Consider the following 16,016-nt stretch of genomic DNA (forward strand, 5'->3'; position numbering starts at 1 on the left):
TCCTGAGTTAGGCTGAGGGAGTGCAGAAAAGGGCTGCGACTGTGTAGGGACAAGCTATTCCAGGAGGCTGTGGACTAGCCACAATTTCCTCCATAGCAGGAGGAGAAGGGACACTTGGAGGGCAGCTTCTGGCAGCCCGGGCGGATCTGTCTTGGCACCAGAGCTGCAGCAAGGTAACTAGTGGCTTTGAGGGGATTTATTCCCCTTCAAAAATCTATCTGACTCTTCAGGAACATGTCTATAGAACCACACCGAGCCCTCGAGTCTCCAGGGGCAGCCCAGGTGTCTGGGATGTATTATTAGCATTTACCTTCCATTCTGATACCTTGATTTCCTTTTCCAACAGGGATAGTGCTTAGCCTACATGCTAAGGGCTCGTACGGGTGTTCGGACTTGTAGTAAATTTGCCTACCCAGACTCCACATTCAGCACAGTGGTGCCTCCACGAAGCTGAGTATGCAAGAGGTCTACTGTGAGCCGGTCCTACGCAGGGCTCCATTGGCATTCTCAGCTTTACAAGTCCTCGTTGCACCGAAGCAGAATGACCTTGGGTCTGCAAGCCCTAGCCATCCTGGGAAGATGGAAGGGAAACCCTCTGCTCAGCAGCTGCAGGCCCTCGGGGTGCTGTCAAGCATTCTAGCACCTGTGTGGAGCTGGCACCTGGCAGGTGTGAGCCTCAGAATTCAGCCTCCTCTGAGTTAGCAGGCTGTAGGTGTGAACGCCGCTCAGCAGGCTGTAGGTGTGAACGCTGCTCACTTTGTTTGATTCCTTTCAGTTTCATTAATTAAGCCAGAGTCAGTCTTCTCCCCAGAGTGTTTGTCTCTTCCGATTCTCCCGTCCTGGTGGTCATGATGCTACTATGACCTCCTTGATGCCGATGGTTAGCTTTTCTCTGTCAGCCCCTGGTTCCGTTTCTGCCCGGTTCCGTTTCTGCCCCCGTCCTCGCCACTGTCAGGCCCAACACTGCAGCAGCCAGGTCCTACCTGGTCTAGTCCTTCTATGGACGTCTGTCCCCGAGCATCTCACAACTGTGTCTTTAACCCTTGCGACTTGTAACAGAGCATCGCCAGCGTGGCCTCAGAGTGTGCCTTCCCCACTTCTCTGAGGATTCAGCACTCTTGTCTGCTGTCTGCTGTGACAGCTTGGCAGCCTTACTTCACTGAATGTGGTGTTACGGTCTTTAAAAGCTTCAAAACAGGCTGTCCCAGGATCACGGGGTATTAGCTAGGGCGCTGGGTCCTACTGTAGATGTCAACGAAATTTCAACAAGTTGCTCTGCTCCATGTCCTTCAGATCTAGATCTGTCTCGCCTTACCTCTGGAAGCTCATACTCAGTGGCTTGGAAGGTCTGCTGGTCACCTGTCTCCTTCATTCAGGCCTGGCTCCAAGCAGCGGTGCTCATGCGGTAAGCAGTGCTGATGTGGTCAAGGGAAGGGACCAGTAAGTCCAAACAGCTATGTGGGATTCTATAGAGGTCTCAAGGTTTCAGGCACAGAGCCCTCTGTTTTATTCAGAGAAATAAGACCACTGATTCAGAGGAGTCTGGAATTCAGGTTTTTCTTGGCTTCCCCTCCCCCCTTGTTTTGTGTGTGTGCATGAGTGTATGCATGCGTGTGAGTTTGACCCAAACTAGGGTTATCTGGGAAGAGGAAACTCAATTGAGAAAGTTCTCAAATGTTCTATTACATTTCCTGTAGAAAAGTCTGTAGGGCATTTCCTGGTCGTAGGACGCTGGTGGTTGATATGGGAAGACCCAGCTTACTGTGCGAAGTGCCAGTCTTGAGTTGGGTGAGGAAGAAGGCTGCTCAAGCCAATAGACAAACAAGGCAGTAAGCAGCACTCCTCAGTGGCTTCTGCTTCAGTTCTCGCTCCAGGTTCCTGCCCTGACTTGATGATGAACTCCGATGAAAATAAACCAATTCCTCCCCAAGTCTTTGTGTGTGTGTGTGTGTGTGTGTGTGTGTGTGTGTGTGTGTGTGTTTACTACAGGGGTTTTCTGTGTACTTCTGGCTGTCTTGGAACTTACTCTGTAGATCTGGCTGGTCTTGAACCCAGAGATCTGCCTGCCTCTGCCTCCTGCACTGGGAACAAAGGTGTATGCCAACACCTCCTGGCTTTTTATTCATTTTTTTTCCAAGTTGGTTTTGCTCCTGGAGCTTTATCTCAAGACAGCAGCCGGGCTAAAGCAGTCTTTTGGTCATTTTGTATCATCTGCCCCCCTACTCCATACCTGTCCAGCCATGTGCCTGCTACCCAAGTTCTCTACCACTGAGCTGAATTCCTGAGCCAGCAATTCAGGCTTTTTGATATGTTAACCTAGAGGGGCTCCCTCTCTTCCCAGTCAGAGCCTGACTATGACACAGCAGCTTCTGGAGGGTTTTAATTCAGCGCCTCTGGAATTCCAGCACCTTTCTGGGCACGCTGACCTATCCACTGTATTTCTGTTCTCTGGTTGCTGGTGAGAGAGATACCAGACAGCACCAAGGAGCTTTTGTGTTACACCCTCCTTTCAGACGGTGTATCAATGATCTAGCCTCCCGACTCCACAGCCGATGCCATTTCGGTTTTCAGACCTCCCAGAAGCACTGTATTCTTTCCACACACCAATCAAATTGCCAGTAAGCACCAGGTTTGATGGTCCTGGAATGCTAAATTCTAGGGTCCCGTGGAGATTGCTCAAGTACACCACAGGGCAAGCAGGGACTGCCTGCTGGGCACAGGGTCACTTGAACCTCACTTTGACTGAGCATCACCTTCTGATTTTTCCTGAGCGATCGGCAGGTGTCACTTTTCTCAGTTGCCGAAGCTGGGACCAGAAGAAATCTTTTCCTTTCATACCTTTTGCTTGAATATAGCTTTTTAAAATTTAAGTGCGAGTCGGACTCACGGGACCTGGCAGTTAAAACACAGATCAATACTCATGGCTTTATTTTGTCCCAGATCTAGAGAGACCAGACCAGCGGGGGCCTTGAACAGGGACCGCTTCGGGGGCACTCCAAGTCAAGTCCCTTCCGATCCCGCCTTAGAGTCCGACTCCGCCCCTTACAGACCCGACCAATGGGGTGCAGTGTTTGACAGTGGGCGGAGTCGTACTACCCCACCCCATGCAGAGCCTTAGCCAATGAAGATCGGGGCTCTGGCGGAGGAAGGCGCCCACAGCCCCGCCCCCGAGCTCTGCCAATGGAAGGGCGCGAGGCGGTGCACCCGGGCAGAGCGCGGACCGTAGCGCGCGGTGCTCCGGGGGCATCCGCCGCTCGGCTCCGTCTGCCGGCTCCTTTCCCTGTCTTGTCCCCACTTCTGCAGCCGCGCTGCCGGGTCCTCGCGCGTTGGCGAGGTCGACAAGCAGCATGGCGGTGGAGGAAGAGGGACTGCGGGTCTTCCAGAGCGTGAGGATCAAGATTGGTGAGGACCGTGGTGGCGTGGGCAACTCCCCAGACCCCTGCTCCTAGTATCCGGCCCAGCTGGACCGGCTCCTCGTGTTTCCCCGCCCAGACTGCCCGGTTCTCCGTGGCACTGCGGGGGAGGTGGAACCTGCATCAGGGGGCGTCTGTTTGTATGCGCGAGCACGCGTGGTTGTCTGCGTGTGAGCCTGCAGCACCGCTCCGGATCTCGGGCGCCTGAGTTTACATGCACGAGCACGCGCGAATCCGTCTGGGTGCTCCCACTTGAGGGATCGGGTCTACTGATGTCAGTCTCCCGGTGTCCCCGTCGCAGTCGTGCGCAGGAACTTCTTTCCCAAGGAGGGGGCGCCCCTTCACCCTGCTGCAGGTTTTGAGGCCGTGCACGCGCGCGACTCGTGTGTGTGTGTGTGTGTGTGTGTGTGTGTGTGTGTGTGTGTGTGTGTCTGCGCGCTGCAGGCGTGGTGATGGAGCCACCAGCACCTCCCCCTCCTTTCATTGAGAACTGGCCGTGGGAGCTGTGGCCGGCAGGCCTGGCATTCAGGCTGCGCTAGGCTGGTCGGGACTTCAGCAGCAATGCTGGGGGCAGGGAGTGAAGTGGAACTGAAGTGATCTAGAGAGAACTTCCTGATTTTTTTTTTAACCTGGAGATTTCGTCTTTCCCAGTTGTTGTTTTTTTGTTTTTGTTTGTTTGTTTTTTTTTAATCTTGTGAGTGATGTGTGAGTCTACTTCCTTACAGTGGTTTTCTGAAGTGACCGTTACACATCAAGCCATTAACGCACTGGGCAGGGGCCAATTTTCTTGGAAGGAATTCTGGGTCCTAGTGCACTGTCCCTGTAGTCTTTTCCCTCTGAACTGCGCCCCACATTACTGGCCTGTTCCCATGTGAAAAGGCCCCTAGTGGGTGGCAACAGTCACAGCCCAGTGTCAGTTGTTGATGACATTCGATGCTGTCTGAAGAATGCCAGCTACTCGCAATCAGCGTGTTGCTTCCTGTCCGCTTTATTTTGCTTTTGAATCATCGCCGAGACAGTTTGATCTTTGGTTCAGAAGCGCTGCGGATAGCATGTGGTGTTTGGGCTGGAGCAGAGGGCATGGGAGGGATTTCTCTGGCTTTTATGCCTGGAATTGCTGTCAGGAAAGAGGCTGCTTTCTGTCCTCTGCGGGCAAAGACCACTTGTGTGAGGGTGGCTGGCTTCAGTTTCCTTCAGCCAGAGCCTCTGACCAAGTGAGTCCACCAGGCTCCAGGGGTGCTGTGCCCTTTTGCTCAGGGACTGGGGAGGTTGTGGAATCCTGTTGGGGAGAATCAGGTCAGTTGGTAACAAGGGTCCGAGACTTTCCCTCTCAGTACAGTGTGCTTGCCTCAGTCCTAGCATCGGCTGCTGTGCACACAGGGAAGGGTTTTAGTTCCAGTCAAACAAAGAGGATTTCTTTTCTGGACTATCACAAGCAAAGTGTCCAAGACAACAGTCTAATCTGTCTGCCGGATTAGGGTCCTCACTAGAGGATCGGCAGAGGGGACAAGTCCTAAGGTCCCTCTTCCATTGTGCCGTTGAATAAGGGTATGATTGGAGCCTTCATTGCCTCTGACTGAATAGGGGCCTGGGCAGCTCTCAGATGTACAGATGTGGTGGCAGTGAGTGAGGTTGGGTAGAGATGTCCAAGCTCCCACTGGCTCTCTAAGTGTTCCTTGTCTTATCTTTCCTCGTCATTTTTCTCAGAGGTCCTTACCTGCAGGGCTGCTCAAGAGGGATGGTCATGCCTCTCTGGATGGAGTATGCAGGGAGCATAGCTCTGCATATAGAGCCTGCCTTCTGTGTCCGAGCACAGATGTGTGTTGGGTTGGCTTTTTGGAGCTCAGGAAACAACTGGTTTGGGTTCGGTGTTTCTTGGCTGCCCTGCTTGTCTGATATCACTGGGGTCCCCAGGGAAATCCCATCAGAAGATCAGGACCCCTAGCCAGGTGGATTGGGTGGTCAGGCTCCCGGTGTGCCTTATTTAAAGTCTAGTAATGGAGGTGGGACCTCTTGGGCTTTCCTTTCCATTTCTGGTTTGTGGTCTTACCACTCTATGATTTGCATCTGCCTGAGTGTCACTAGTTGTGACACTGTTGTTGACTTGAGGGCAGAAGTATTTGACCCTTTCTCCCCCTGATTCTCCATCTCTGTTTTTGTCTCTGTCTCTGTGCCCCCCCCCCAACACACACCAGAGTACACTCCTCTGAGCCTTGTCTCCAGGCAAGCTGACTTCCAGGGTGACCTAGATGAACCTCTTTCTTGTCACAGCCATTTCCCCATCTGAATAAAGCAAGAGTCCGAAGTGGGGGCTGCATCCGGTGGGAATACACAAGGCTGTCATCTGTCCTAGTCAGCACCCTCCCCCCGCCCCCACCCAGTGAAGTTCCCAAGAAGGGAAGAGAGACAATTGCCCCTAAAATCATACATACAGATAAACACCATTACCACTGCTGTGTGGAGCGTAGGGAAGGGGCTGATATTACGAGGCTGCCCTCTACTTCTTGACTGTAGAATGTAAGATAGTACTTGGTTTCACCAGAAGCGAAATCTCTCTGTTCTTCCTCTTTCTCATCCCATCTACATCCTGCTCACACAGAAGACAAAGACACATAAAAGTAAAGTATCTTAACAGTAACGCGAATAAAGCGTCTCCGGTCTTGTCTTGAAGAGACCGCTGCTTCTCCGTTTGAAATTTGCGTGGTTATTTAGATGTGTTCTTCCGTGCGGTGAGAATCGCTAAGTGTCTTTGGTAACAATTACTGCTTTGTTAAACCGTCTTCAGCCATCACATGGGACTGACCCACGCTTCCTTGAGGCCGCTGTATTGAGGAAGTGTGTAGCCCAACTCTCTAGAGCCAGCGCTTGCCTGTGATTGGGCAAATAGCTGTGGCCAGGGCTCATCTGCCCAGCAATGCTATTTTGGGCCTGGTGATCTCTAGGGTTGCAATATAGCTTTACTTCCCAGTCATGTTTTCCTTTCTCACAATATTTATTATTTTTTAAAAGTGCTCCCTTGATAAAAAAAAACATTGATGCATAGAGCTAATTATCAGCTGTCAGGTAATAAATAAAAATTTAAAATTCTGGCTTTGAATTCCCAGGCCAGAAATGTTCTCTTGCACTGTTAGAAATGGCTTTGTTCATTTTCTTTCTGTCGAGGTCTCTAGTGAGCTCTCTGAGCCCCCAGGAAGCCAGGCTCTGTTTGTTGCTTTCCCCCTGGACTCTTGGTGACTCCAGTCTTTCTGCCCGAACAGCACAGCAGCCTCTCTGCGTCCTCACTGAGGCTCTATGTTCTGGCCCTAAAGTTAGAGTGTGGTTGTGGAGACAGGGACAAGCAGGGCACATAAATGGTAGCTCCTCCCATTGAGCAGGGCTGGGTTGCTGTGGACTAGGGCTGGTTTCCTGCCCTCAGTGCCCTCTCTCAGTGCTTTCCCCCATTGCCCTCCCTCAGTGCTCTCCCTCAGTGTTCTCCCTCAGTGCTGTCTTTCAGTGCTCTCCCTCAGTGCTCTCCCTCAATGCCCTCTGTCAGTGTGTCTGCCAGTGCTCTCTCCCAGTGCTCTCCCTCAGTGCCCTCCCTCAGTGGTCTCCCTCAGTGCTGTCTGTCAGTACTTTCCCTCAGTGTCCTCCCTCAATGCTCTCCCTCAGTGCTCTCCCTCTGTGCTCTCCCCCAGTGCCCTTCCTCAGTGCTCTACCCCAGTGCTCTCCCTCAGTGCCCTCCCTCAGTGCTGTCTGTCAGTGTTTTCCCTCAGTGTCCTCCCTCAATACTCTCCCTCAGTGCTCTCCCTCAGTGCCCTCCCTCAGTGGTCTCCCTCAGTGCTGTCTGTCAGTACTTTCCCTCAGTGTCCTCCCTCAATGCTCTCCCTCAGTACTCTCCCCCAGTGCCCTTCCTCAGTGCTCTCCCCCAGTGCCCTCCCTCAGTGCTCTCCCTCAGTGCTCTCCCTCAGTGCCCTCCCTCAGTGCCCTCCCTCAGTGCTCTCCCCAGTGCCCTCCCTCAGTGCTCTCCCTTAGTGCTGTCTGTCAGTGCTCTCCCCCAGTGCTCTCCCTCAGTGCTGTCTGTGCTCTTCCTCAGTGCTCACCCTTGCCTTTTTGCTGACAACAAAAATCTAACCAGAAGCAGGAGGAGCCAGTGAAATGAGAATGTGTAGACGTGAAAGATGGGAGCAACAGGGGTATGCCTGCCTGGTCAGCCATGAGGAGGCAGCAGGTGCCAAAGCCCTAGATTAAGGGTTGGCAGCTCAGGGCTCCAGTTAGCCCATTGAGCAAAGTTGTCATCTCCACTGGCCACAGTATGTTGACACCAGGTCTGCTGTGGGTCACAGCAGGCCATGGACCTGCAGGGGGCAGTTGTGCTTTATGGGGCTAACATAGTTGTCATGGCTGGCCAAGGCTAGGTTCCGAGAGAAGAGGTGTTTTGTGAGTCATGACCGTAGCCTTTGTGTGTACAGTATTTTCTGGATCTGGCTTTAAGAAGATGCCACGTGGGCCAAATGTGGTCCTTGGCATGAGAGACTTTAGATTCTCTTGAGCTCTCTCATGCTAAAATTAACTTGGGTATTCCATTAACCGAGCTCAGCTCAGCTGCCTGTGGTATTTTTAACTGCCTGGGACTAATGTGCAGATCTGGGCTGTACCTGTGGAAGCTAGGGGAGCTCAGGTTGGACCGCTTCATCCTGCTGTTCCAGGCTGTTCCCTGCCGGGGTGTTGACTATGGTGGGCAAAAGACGCAGATTTCAAGTGAGGGTTTAGTGCCCCTTTGTCTCGTTCATTTTAAAGATTTCTTTTTTTTTACTAGTGTGTGTGTGTGTGTGTGTGTGTGTGTGTGTGTGTGTATGTATGTGTGTACATGCACACCATACCTGCAGAGGCCAGAAGAGGGTATTAGATTCCCTAGAGTTGGCATTGCCGGCAGTTGTGAACTGTTCAGCAGTGCTGGAAACTGATCTCAGGTTCTCTGGAATAGCTGCAGGTGCACCAAACCTCTGAGTGTATCTTGTTAATAATAAATTCTCACAGCCTCATGAGATGGATGTCCATGAAGGGAGAGAGAGAGAAAGAGAGAGAGAGGGAGAGAGGGAGAGAGAGAGAGAGAGAGAGAGAGAGAGAGAGAGAGAGAGAGAGAAGAGAGTGTGTGTGTGTGTGTGTGTGTGTGTGTGTGTGTGTGTGTGTGTGATACCCAGCCTGTGTCACCTCTGCCAGTGTTCACAAGGCTACTTACTTTCCACTCCGGTCTTAGTTTTGATTGATGGCTAGTGGAGGGCTGAGGAGGAGCTTTGGAGGGAGGAGGCAGCTGGTGTTGAGGGGGTGACAGGGGCACCGGTCCATGCTGTAGCTATCAGGGCTAAGCTGACTTCAGTGAAGGCTGACCAGCTCTGACACTCACTGACCAATAGGTGCAGGACTTGATCTTCGAGGAGTTGAAAGGCTGAGTAAGGGGGACAGTCTGAGGTGACACGCAGTGGCCCCAAAGTGATGTCCTGTGGCGCTCGTTACCTGAGAGGCAGAAAGTATTTTGATTTGATTCCCCACAAACCGATTGTGTATCTGAATACATAAGCCGCACATGCGTACACACACCGAGGAGTTCGCTGCAGCTGGCTGAGGGCAAGCGACGTTGAAGTGTGAGTGTGAAAATATTTAGCAAGATGGACGTACTCCATTTCCCAGGTGGCCACCGGTGAGGTGGAAGCTGATAGTTTTGTTTGTGGAATGCAAAAAACAAAACAAAACAAAAACAAAACAAAAACAAAACAAAACAAAAAAAAAACAAAAGAAACCAAACAAACAAAAAAAGGACTTCTGCAAATGGCCTTTGAGGGTCCAGGTGGCTGAATGACCTTGGATGTGGGCTGACTGAGTTTTAGGACCAGAGCCCCAGACGGCCAATGAAGAGAGGAAGTGATGGCTCCATTCTTGGAACCAGAACCTCAAGATAGGGTAGCGGCTGGTTCTTGATAACTCTGCAGTTTTAGATGAAGTGACATTTATTTATCTGAGTGGAGTCTGATCCTTCTCTGAACCCAGCTTGGTGAGGGCAGATACACCAGGACCCAAGCATCATGAACAGAGGCAGCCAGCGTTTCCTGAATAAGTCAAAGCTGTTGGCTCTGTTAATTTGTAGCAAATTAGAGTTCGGCCTAAGCAGTGCTTAAATAAGAGAGGGCTGGACTTCTGATTAGCAGGTAGGGGTAGCAGTGTGAAGAGAGATGACTTTGCCCTTGCCCTTGAAGAGAGGATACCATGCATCCATGGGTTCCAGTGTCCCACCCTGCCTCTGATGGTGTGAGGTATTGACTGGTAGTGCATACAACATTGGGCACAGATGAGTTGCCTGGAGTTTCTAACGTGGTGAGTAGATGGGGCCTCCCTGTGGGCAGAAAGCCCATGTAGGTAGGTTGTGTCAAAACCCAGACGTATCTATGACTTGTAGGCGCTGGCTGGCTCACGGAAGGTCCACAGTGAGTGATGCATGGTTATCGTGTTGGGCTGGGAGGGACCTCATGGGTCACGGCTGCCCTTCTGTAGGTGCCTGTCAGGGTAGCAGGCTGTGCTGGTGAGACATCTGCACAACTGAAACGCCCTCACCCTGACAAGACGGTGATTACCTACAGAGGGGCTCTCTGCCCACCGCCATAGCCAGCAATCGAATGGACAGATTGGAAACTTAGCTATTTGAAAGGGCGGAATATCGTGGAGCATTCACTGAGGGACAGCGGAAGTTGTCTATGGGCCATCATGCACTATGTCATGTTTCCTGGGGTTGTCCCTCCCTGTTGGTCTCTCTTCACTGTGAGGAAGCTCCAAGGGATGATCCCATAACACTGAAGCTCTTCTTATGGTTGGAGACTGTTAGTCAGTATTCTCTTTGGGTTCTTGTTAAGGAAAGAATTCACTTTCATATCTGAAAGGGGGTTCATATTAAGGCCCTCCTTCTCTTGCCAAGTCAACTCTTGGGGTTTGCTTTGATGCCGGGCCCACCATGATGGTGCCCCAGTGGCAGCCACTTCTCTTAGAGCTTCGAGGAGCTGAGGACACACAGATCCATGTGGAGGGTGGTTATGGTCCCAAAAGGTGCTTCTCACGTTTTATCTAAGGCTCAGAGAGGCCAGGTAGTCTCCGGCTAAGTTGTTCCATGGTAAGCATCTGCTTTTACAGTGCCTGGGAGTCTTCATGATTGGCAAGGACTGGCCCTCGTGGGCTTGTCTCCCAATTGGGAGTGGATAGCCTCCCAGCAATGCTCTCCCTTCTCAGCACCTATTAGAAGCAGCCATCATGGGACTAGTCCGTGGAGCATAGTCTTCACCGTGACCAGCGTTGGTGTTGGCAGAAGGCATGAAGCAGAGAGAGCTGAGGGGTCGGTGTCTGGGATGGCCGTTTGCAAACCCTACCCTGGCTGGGCAACATCTTGTCTGGTGAAAAGCTCAGACCAGCATCACGAAACGTGACCGCTAAGAAGCCCTGGCTTCCAGGGTGCTTGATCTTCCCCTCTTACCCATTCCCAGGAGGAGCGACGTTCACTCTCCTGCCGCCCTGTGCCAGGAAAACCCATCTGGAGAAGAAAGCATGGCTTTGGCAGGCAGAAATTGGGTGGAGTGCACAGTTCGGGGAGAGGAGGTCTCTCGGTCCCAAGACCCAGAGACTCTGGGCATCTGCTTTGTTTTGGCTCTGGCTAACTTGGGATTTTCCAAGGCTGGGGTCAGACTGGGGCACAGAGCTTTTAGCATTAGTCCAGGAACATGAGACGCTTCCGGAAAATTCACCCGCGTGTAGGCCCCAAAGGCCCTGGTCAGCCTGGACTGTTGTCTCGAGGACGGGATGGATGCTGTGAAAGGGCTGGTTTTCCCATGGCCTTCGGGGGTGAGGGCTGAGCCGGGGAATTCCAGACCCTCAGAGCTGCAGAGGGCATACTTAGCCTCCTCAGGGAGGCTTGCTGAGCTGGCCTGAAGCCCTCAGTGCAGGCAGACTGCTGCAGGATGGGATTCTGGGAAAGCGAGGCCACCACGAAGCCTGGAGAGGATACTACCTCGTGTCCCCCGTGGCTGATCTCCAAAACTGTGCTGCTGGATTCAGAGTCGGTGCCAAATTTTCGTCTGTGCAGCAGCCTCAGCCGGCTCCCTGAAGAGAGATGCAGTTCTGCTACACAGCCTTTGAGCCTGGGCCTAGGCTGGGCGCAGGAAGAAGGAAGCAGGCTGCTGGCCCCCAGCCTGCAGGGACACGGTAGAGATCCATTCCTGAGTGTCAAGGCTATCTTCTTGAGTAGCAATCATCAGATCAGTAAAGCCGTTGACCTAGGGAACACACAATAGGGTACTTCCTCTGCCCTGGAAAGCAGAGTCCTAAGGGCTGGAACTGTGCCCTGTGCTTGTGTGTACAGCTGGAGGTCTCGGACACTGGACACCGTTGAGGTGGGAGGTGGGGAGGGAGAACTGATCTGTCCTCCCGAGGCTAGCATCCAGGTTAGCGCAAAGGGCCATTGTAAGGTGTCATCTTACGATATAGTTACGTGTGTGTGTGTGTGTGTGTGTGTGTGTGTGTATACACTCGTGCATACCCTGGGGCCACCTGCAGGGCAGACTGGCATGCCCCAGTATGCACAGTGTGATAGTTGTGTGGAGGGTTGGGGCACTCAGCCTGGTTTATGTCGATTTGTACTTTTCCCCAGGATTCCTAACAAGAAGAACGGGTCAGTCCTGGCACTGTGACATTTGCAGAGTTTAAAGTAGTCCTGATTTTCACAGAGTCCTTATTCTTCCTGTCACCTGCATGGGCGGGGCTTTCCCACTGGCAGTGGGAGAGCCTTCAGACGGCTCGCCTCCGATACTATGACTTCGGTGCTTGGATGCACCTGCTTCTCCTTCCACTGCCCACACTATGAGATCTTTTCCCACAATCCTTTTGGGTTTGTACATATTTTATATTTGTGTGGCACACTCGTGTGTCTTGGCCCCCTGCAGCTTAGCATTTTTCTTGTGGGATTCCTCCTGTTGGTTTCTGAGCTCTTCTCTTAGGTGGCCTCTGTCAGGCAGGAGCCCAGACCAGGTCTTCTAAGCGGCGTGCTCAGGAAGCCGTAGTGAGACCCAGGGTGACTGTAGGGCAAACCTGAATCCTTAGCCCTGTGAAGGAAGCCATGAGCAGAACTTCAGTAGGTAAGCCAGGACCAGGGGTCCCAGGCAGGTACGAGCCATAGCCTGTTGGTGAGAAGCAGGGAACAGTTGCCTGCAGATCACTGGGTTCTGACAGTAATTTTGGGTGGCTCATGGGCAGTTTCTGCCTGTAGGTCATTTCAGGCAGCGATGGTACAGACTCCTGGGTCAGGTGGACTCTTACCAGAAGATGAATGAAGGCCCCACCCAGACACCCGGCCTCTGTGAGCTGTGCTGGATGCACAGGCCTCTGGCTATTCTTGGGCTGTGGTTGTACTGCAGTAGTTCCCTTGAGGAGTCCTGCAGGCAACATCTGAGACATTAGTGCGGCTGCCCCGCGCCCCAGCTGGTCCCATCCATCTGGAATCTGTGACATTCCTTTTGCTCTCCATCACTTCCTGCTTCCAGCAGCCCTGTGCTCAGTGTTTGGAGAGAGCTTCTCAGGATTGGAACCCAAGAATGTGTTTGTGCCTGTCCTGACTGGAAATGAAGGGTCACGTGGAACGAAGAAAAAAAATTCACTGTGTTTTGCCCAGTGTCTTGGTTTAAAAATTTTGTTCATGAGGTGTATTTCATGACTTCTGTGGGGACAGTTTTTCCTCCTTTCCTGTCTCCTTCCTGTACCCGAGAATTTTCTCCAGAGGGCTGGTGGGAGCATGTCAGGAGGGTCTGGCAGGTGGAGGACACCCACAGGGCGATTCAAGCACACCTTGCTTATTTCTCATGGTTGTCACGGTCAATAGTGTACCTCACCCCCACACCCCAGCCCCAGCTCCCACTCCACGGAGGCCAACCATCTCAGGGCTGGACTACAGCATCCCTGTAGGTACACCACACCTAGCAGTGTTGTGAACAGAAGAACAGTCTGCTGTGGTTCTGTTGCTGCTCTAGCAGAGCGGAAGTGGGGCATCTGGGTAAGGGTCCAGAGGCTTAGACTGCGAGGGTCTGGAAGCTGGTGGGCCAGGCAGGGTCTCGAGGCAGATCAGCTGCCCCGGTTTGGAGTAGGATGGGCAGGGTTGCAGCTGTAGCTTTCTATGTTTGGATTCTGGTGCGTTTCAGAACGGCTGGCTGGCTACCTAGGGAATGCAGGGCAGGTGTGGCCTGGGGAGGTTCTGACATCATCAGGAGGCTGCCCACAAGCACCATGGCTTGAGCTTTGTCTCCCCGCTAAGATGTCTCCTCCGTTTGCACGGCCCTTGCCATCAGGGCAAATGAAGAGTGTAGGACAGCCCTTCTTCCTGAGTGGACATCAAAGAGGGGACTCAGAGGGAGACCAAGAGGGCGTGGACGAAACTCTGGGGTGAGGCGGAAACTTCTAGTTTCTTTGAAACGTTAGTTACGTCAAATGACGGTTTGGTGGGGCACACAGGTGAAAGGATGTCTCGCTAAAGCAGGCACGTGAAAGGCTGCTTTCCTGAAGCAGACACAGGTGAAAGGAAGCTTGATGAAGGATTATATATGGACCCCACAGTGGGATACAGCAAACAGTGAAAGAATGACGGAGTGTACGTATGATCCCCACAGGCAGAAGTGCCCCGAGCTTTGGTGTGGTTTGCTCTGCCTCGGTATTCTTTGCTAAAGACATGCATAGATCGGTTCGCTTTGTATAACTTTATTGAGCTCAACTTGTGGTAATGCTGCCACTAAGAAAAGCTCCCCCAAGAACAGCTCGTGAGGTTCCTGCGACAGCTTGCTGCCTCGGAGGCCTCGCCTTAGGCCGTTGGTGAGCCTGGTGGTTTCTTCAGGATTGAGCTACGATTGCCTGGTGTCTGCTTGCTGAAAGGACTGGACTGTAGCTGCTGGTTCAATGCCTGGTGTCTGCCTGCCTAGAGGCCTGGTCTGCAGCTGCTGAATCATATCTGGTGTTTGCTACAGGGCTGAACTGCTGCCCAAGAAGATCAAGCTCACCCCCAAATTGCTGAACAGGTCCACTTCCCCCACATCCTAATAAATTTCTCTTCCACCTCTTCTGGAGAGGTTGAACCTTTAGTAAAAGTAGGTTGCAAAAATTTTATGCCTAATTTCCCCAGGACCTTGTTCTCTCTGACCATGAGCTGGTGTAGCCATAGAGATCCATCATTCCTACCTGCTGGCTCTAAGGTGCCCTGTTACCCCCAGTTTTGCTGCACGTGGCTGAGAAAGCTATGGCTTCTGTCATGTCAGACTGAAAACCCGGAGGAGAGGGCTGTTTGCTGTCTTGTCCTTTAGCACCTGTCACCTTCTTCCCAAACCGAGAGCAGGTTAGTCTAGTGCACAACAAAATCAGCGGTGCCCTCTGCGCTGACTACCATCCCACCAAGTCTGGAAGGAAGAGGGGCAGTCTTTCTTTGATGCAGGGGTTTCATCCACCCAGGGTCACTTGGTGATGGCCGGGACTCTTGCTTGTTACATGGGCATCCATGAGCCCCGGGGTGCTGAGGCGAAGCCCTTGTTTGATTACATTTTCGAAAAGCATGATGGGAAGAGGGCTGCTCTGGGGACATTGTTGAATGTCTGGTGAACACCAAGAATGTGCCTGACTCCCGCCCCTTCCTCAGGAAATAGAGTATCACATTACTGTCAGTCATGTCTTGGGAGCAGGGAGCAAAGATCTCTTTGCAGGTCTTGCTGGGGAAAAGGCTGTGTAACTGATGCTTTGCCGTCCTGGGTGTGGACCCCGGGGATAGAGGTGTATGAGGTGTACCAGCTGGACGACCTCCCTGTGTTCCTTGAGCTTCCCACGCCTTGGCTTATGACCACACAGTGAGAACTGCAAGTGTTCCTTCCTAGTAACGTCGCGGGTTGAGCAGTTTGTGAAGTGCCACTCCCTGTGGGCACAGGATAAGTTGAACCCGATGTTGTCACTGCTCTCTTCTGGTCTTTTATCTCACCCAGGAGCCACGCGGGGGTTTGGTGAGAGTCAGTGTCTGCTCAGGGTCATAGGGTGCGCCAAGGCCTGGGCTGTGTGTAACCGGCCGAAAATCTTCCTAAGAGTACAGAGTTTTCTTGGTGAGTGGGCACCATGTGGGGGCTTGGGGTGGGAGGGTTAGGTGTTTATGAGGCCTCCATAAACCAAGAGCCTGTCCTGCCAACCATGCAAAGCCTATGTGTCCTACGTTAGCCGGCCATGTTCAGATGTCCTCTGTGGTGTGCTCTGACCTACCATGAAATGCTGACCTTAATGTGGTCTCGTGCCTTTGTGCAGTGCTCATAGAACATTGAAGTCCAGAGGTGGGACGTGGAGCTGTCTACCAAGGCAGCTTCCCCAGAGGCTGTGACTGGGCTCCCGGACACTGGTGAGAAACAGTTGCTATAGGGTACTGAAGCCGAAGGAAGCCCTTGAGTGTGTGTAGCCCAAGCCACTTAGCACAGCCCTTAGCTCTATTTCCCGGGCTATCCTGTCGGCATCTCAGCCACGCATGTCATCATATCGACAGATGCAATGTGCTATGTAGTAGCGTCCCTAAGGCCTGTGTATCAG

The 16,016-nt window shown here is 52.5% G+C and overlaps 1 protein-coding gene across 5 annotated transcripts in view; it reads left to right on the top strand.

The window, feature by feature from the left end:
* Nucleotides 1-3,210: 3,210 nt before the first annotated feature.
* The window catches only part of Rasa3 (RAS p21 protein activator 3), a 115,554-nt gene continuing 102,748 nt past the window's right edge, over nucleotides 3,211-16,016 (top strand). For 3 of the 5 annotated variants that reach the window (XM_087588002.1, XM_087588004.1, XM_087588005.1), the window contains exon 1: nucleotides 3,211-3,402. Coding sequence is in view for 1 of the 5 variants with exons in the window: in NM_031574.1 (NP_113762.1) it covers nucleotides 3,348-3,402 (55 nt within the window). In the remaining 4 variants the exon portion in view is untranslated. 5 annotated transcript variants of the gene reach the window in all.

Source organism: Rattus norvegicus, chromosome 16 (assembly GCF_021556685.1).
Source record: "Rattus norvegicus strain SHRSP/BbbUtx chromosome 16, alternate assembly SHRSP_T2T, whole genome shotgun sequence".
Classification (NCBI taxonomy): Eukaryota; Metazoa; Chordata; class Mammalia; order Rodentia; family Muridae; genus Rattus; species Rattus norvegicus.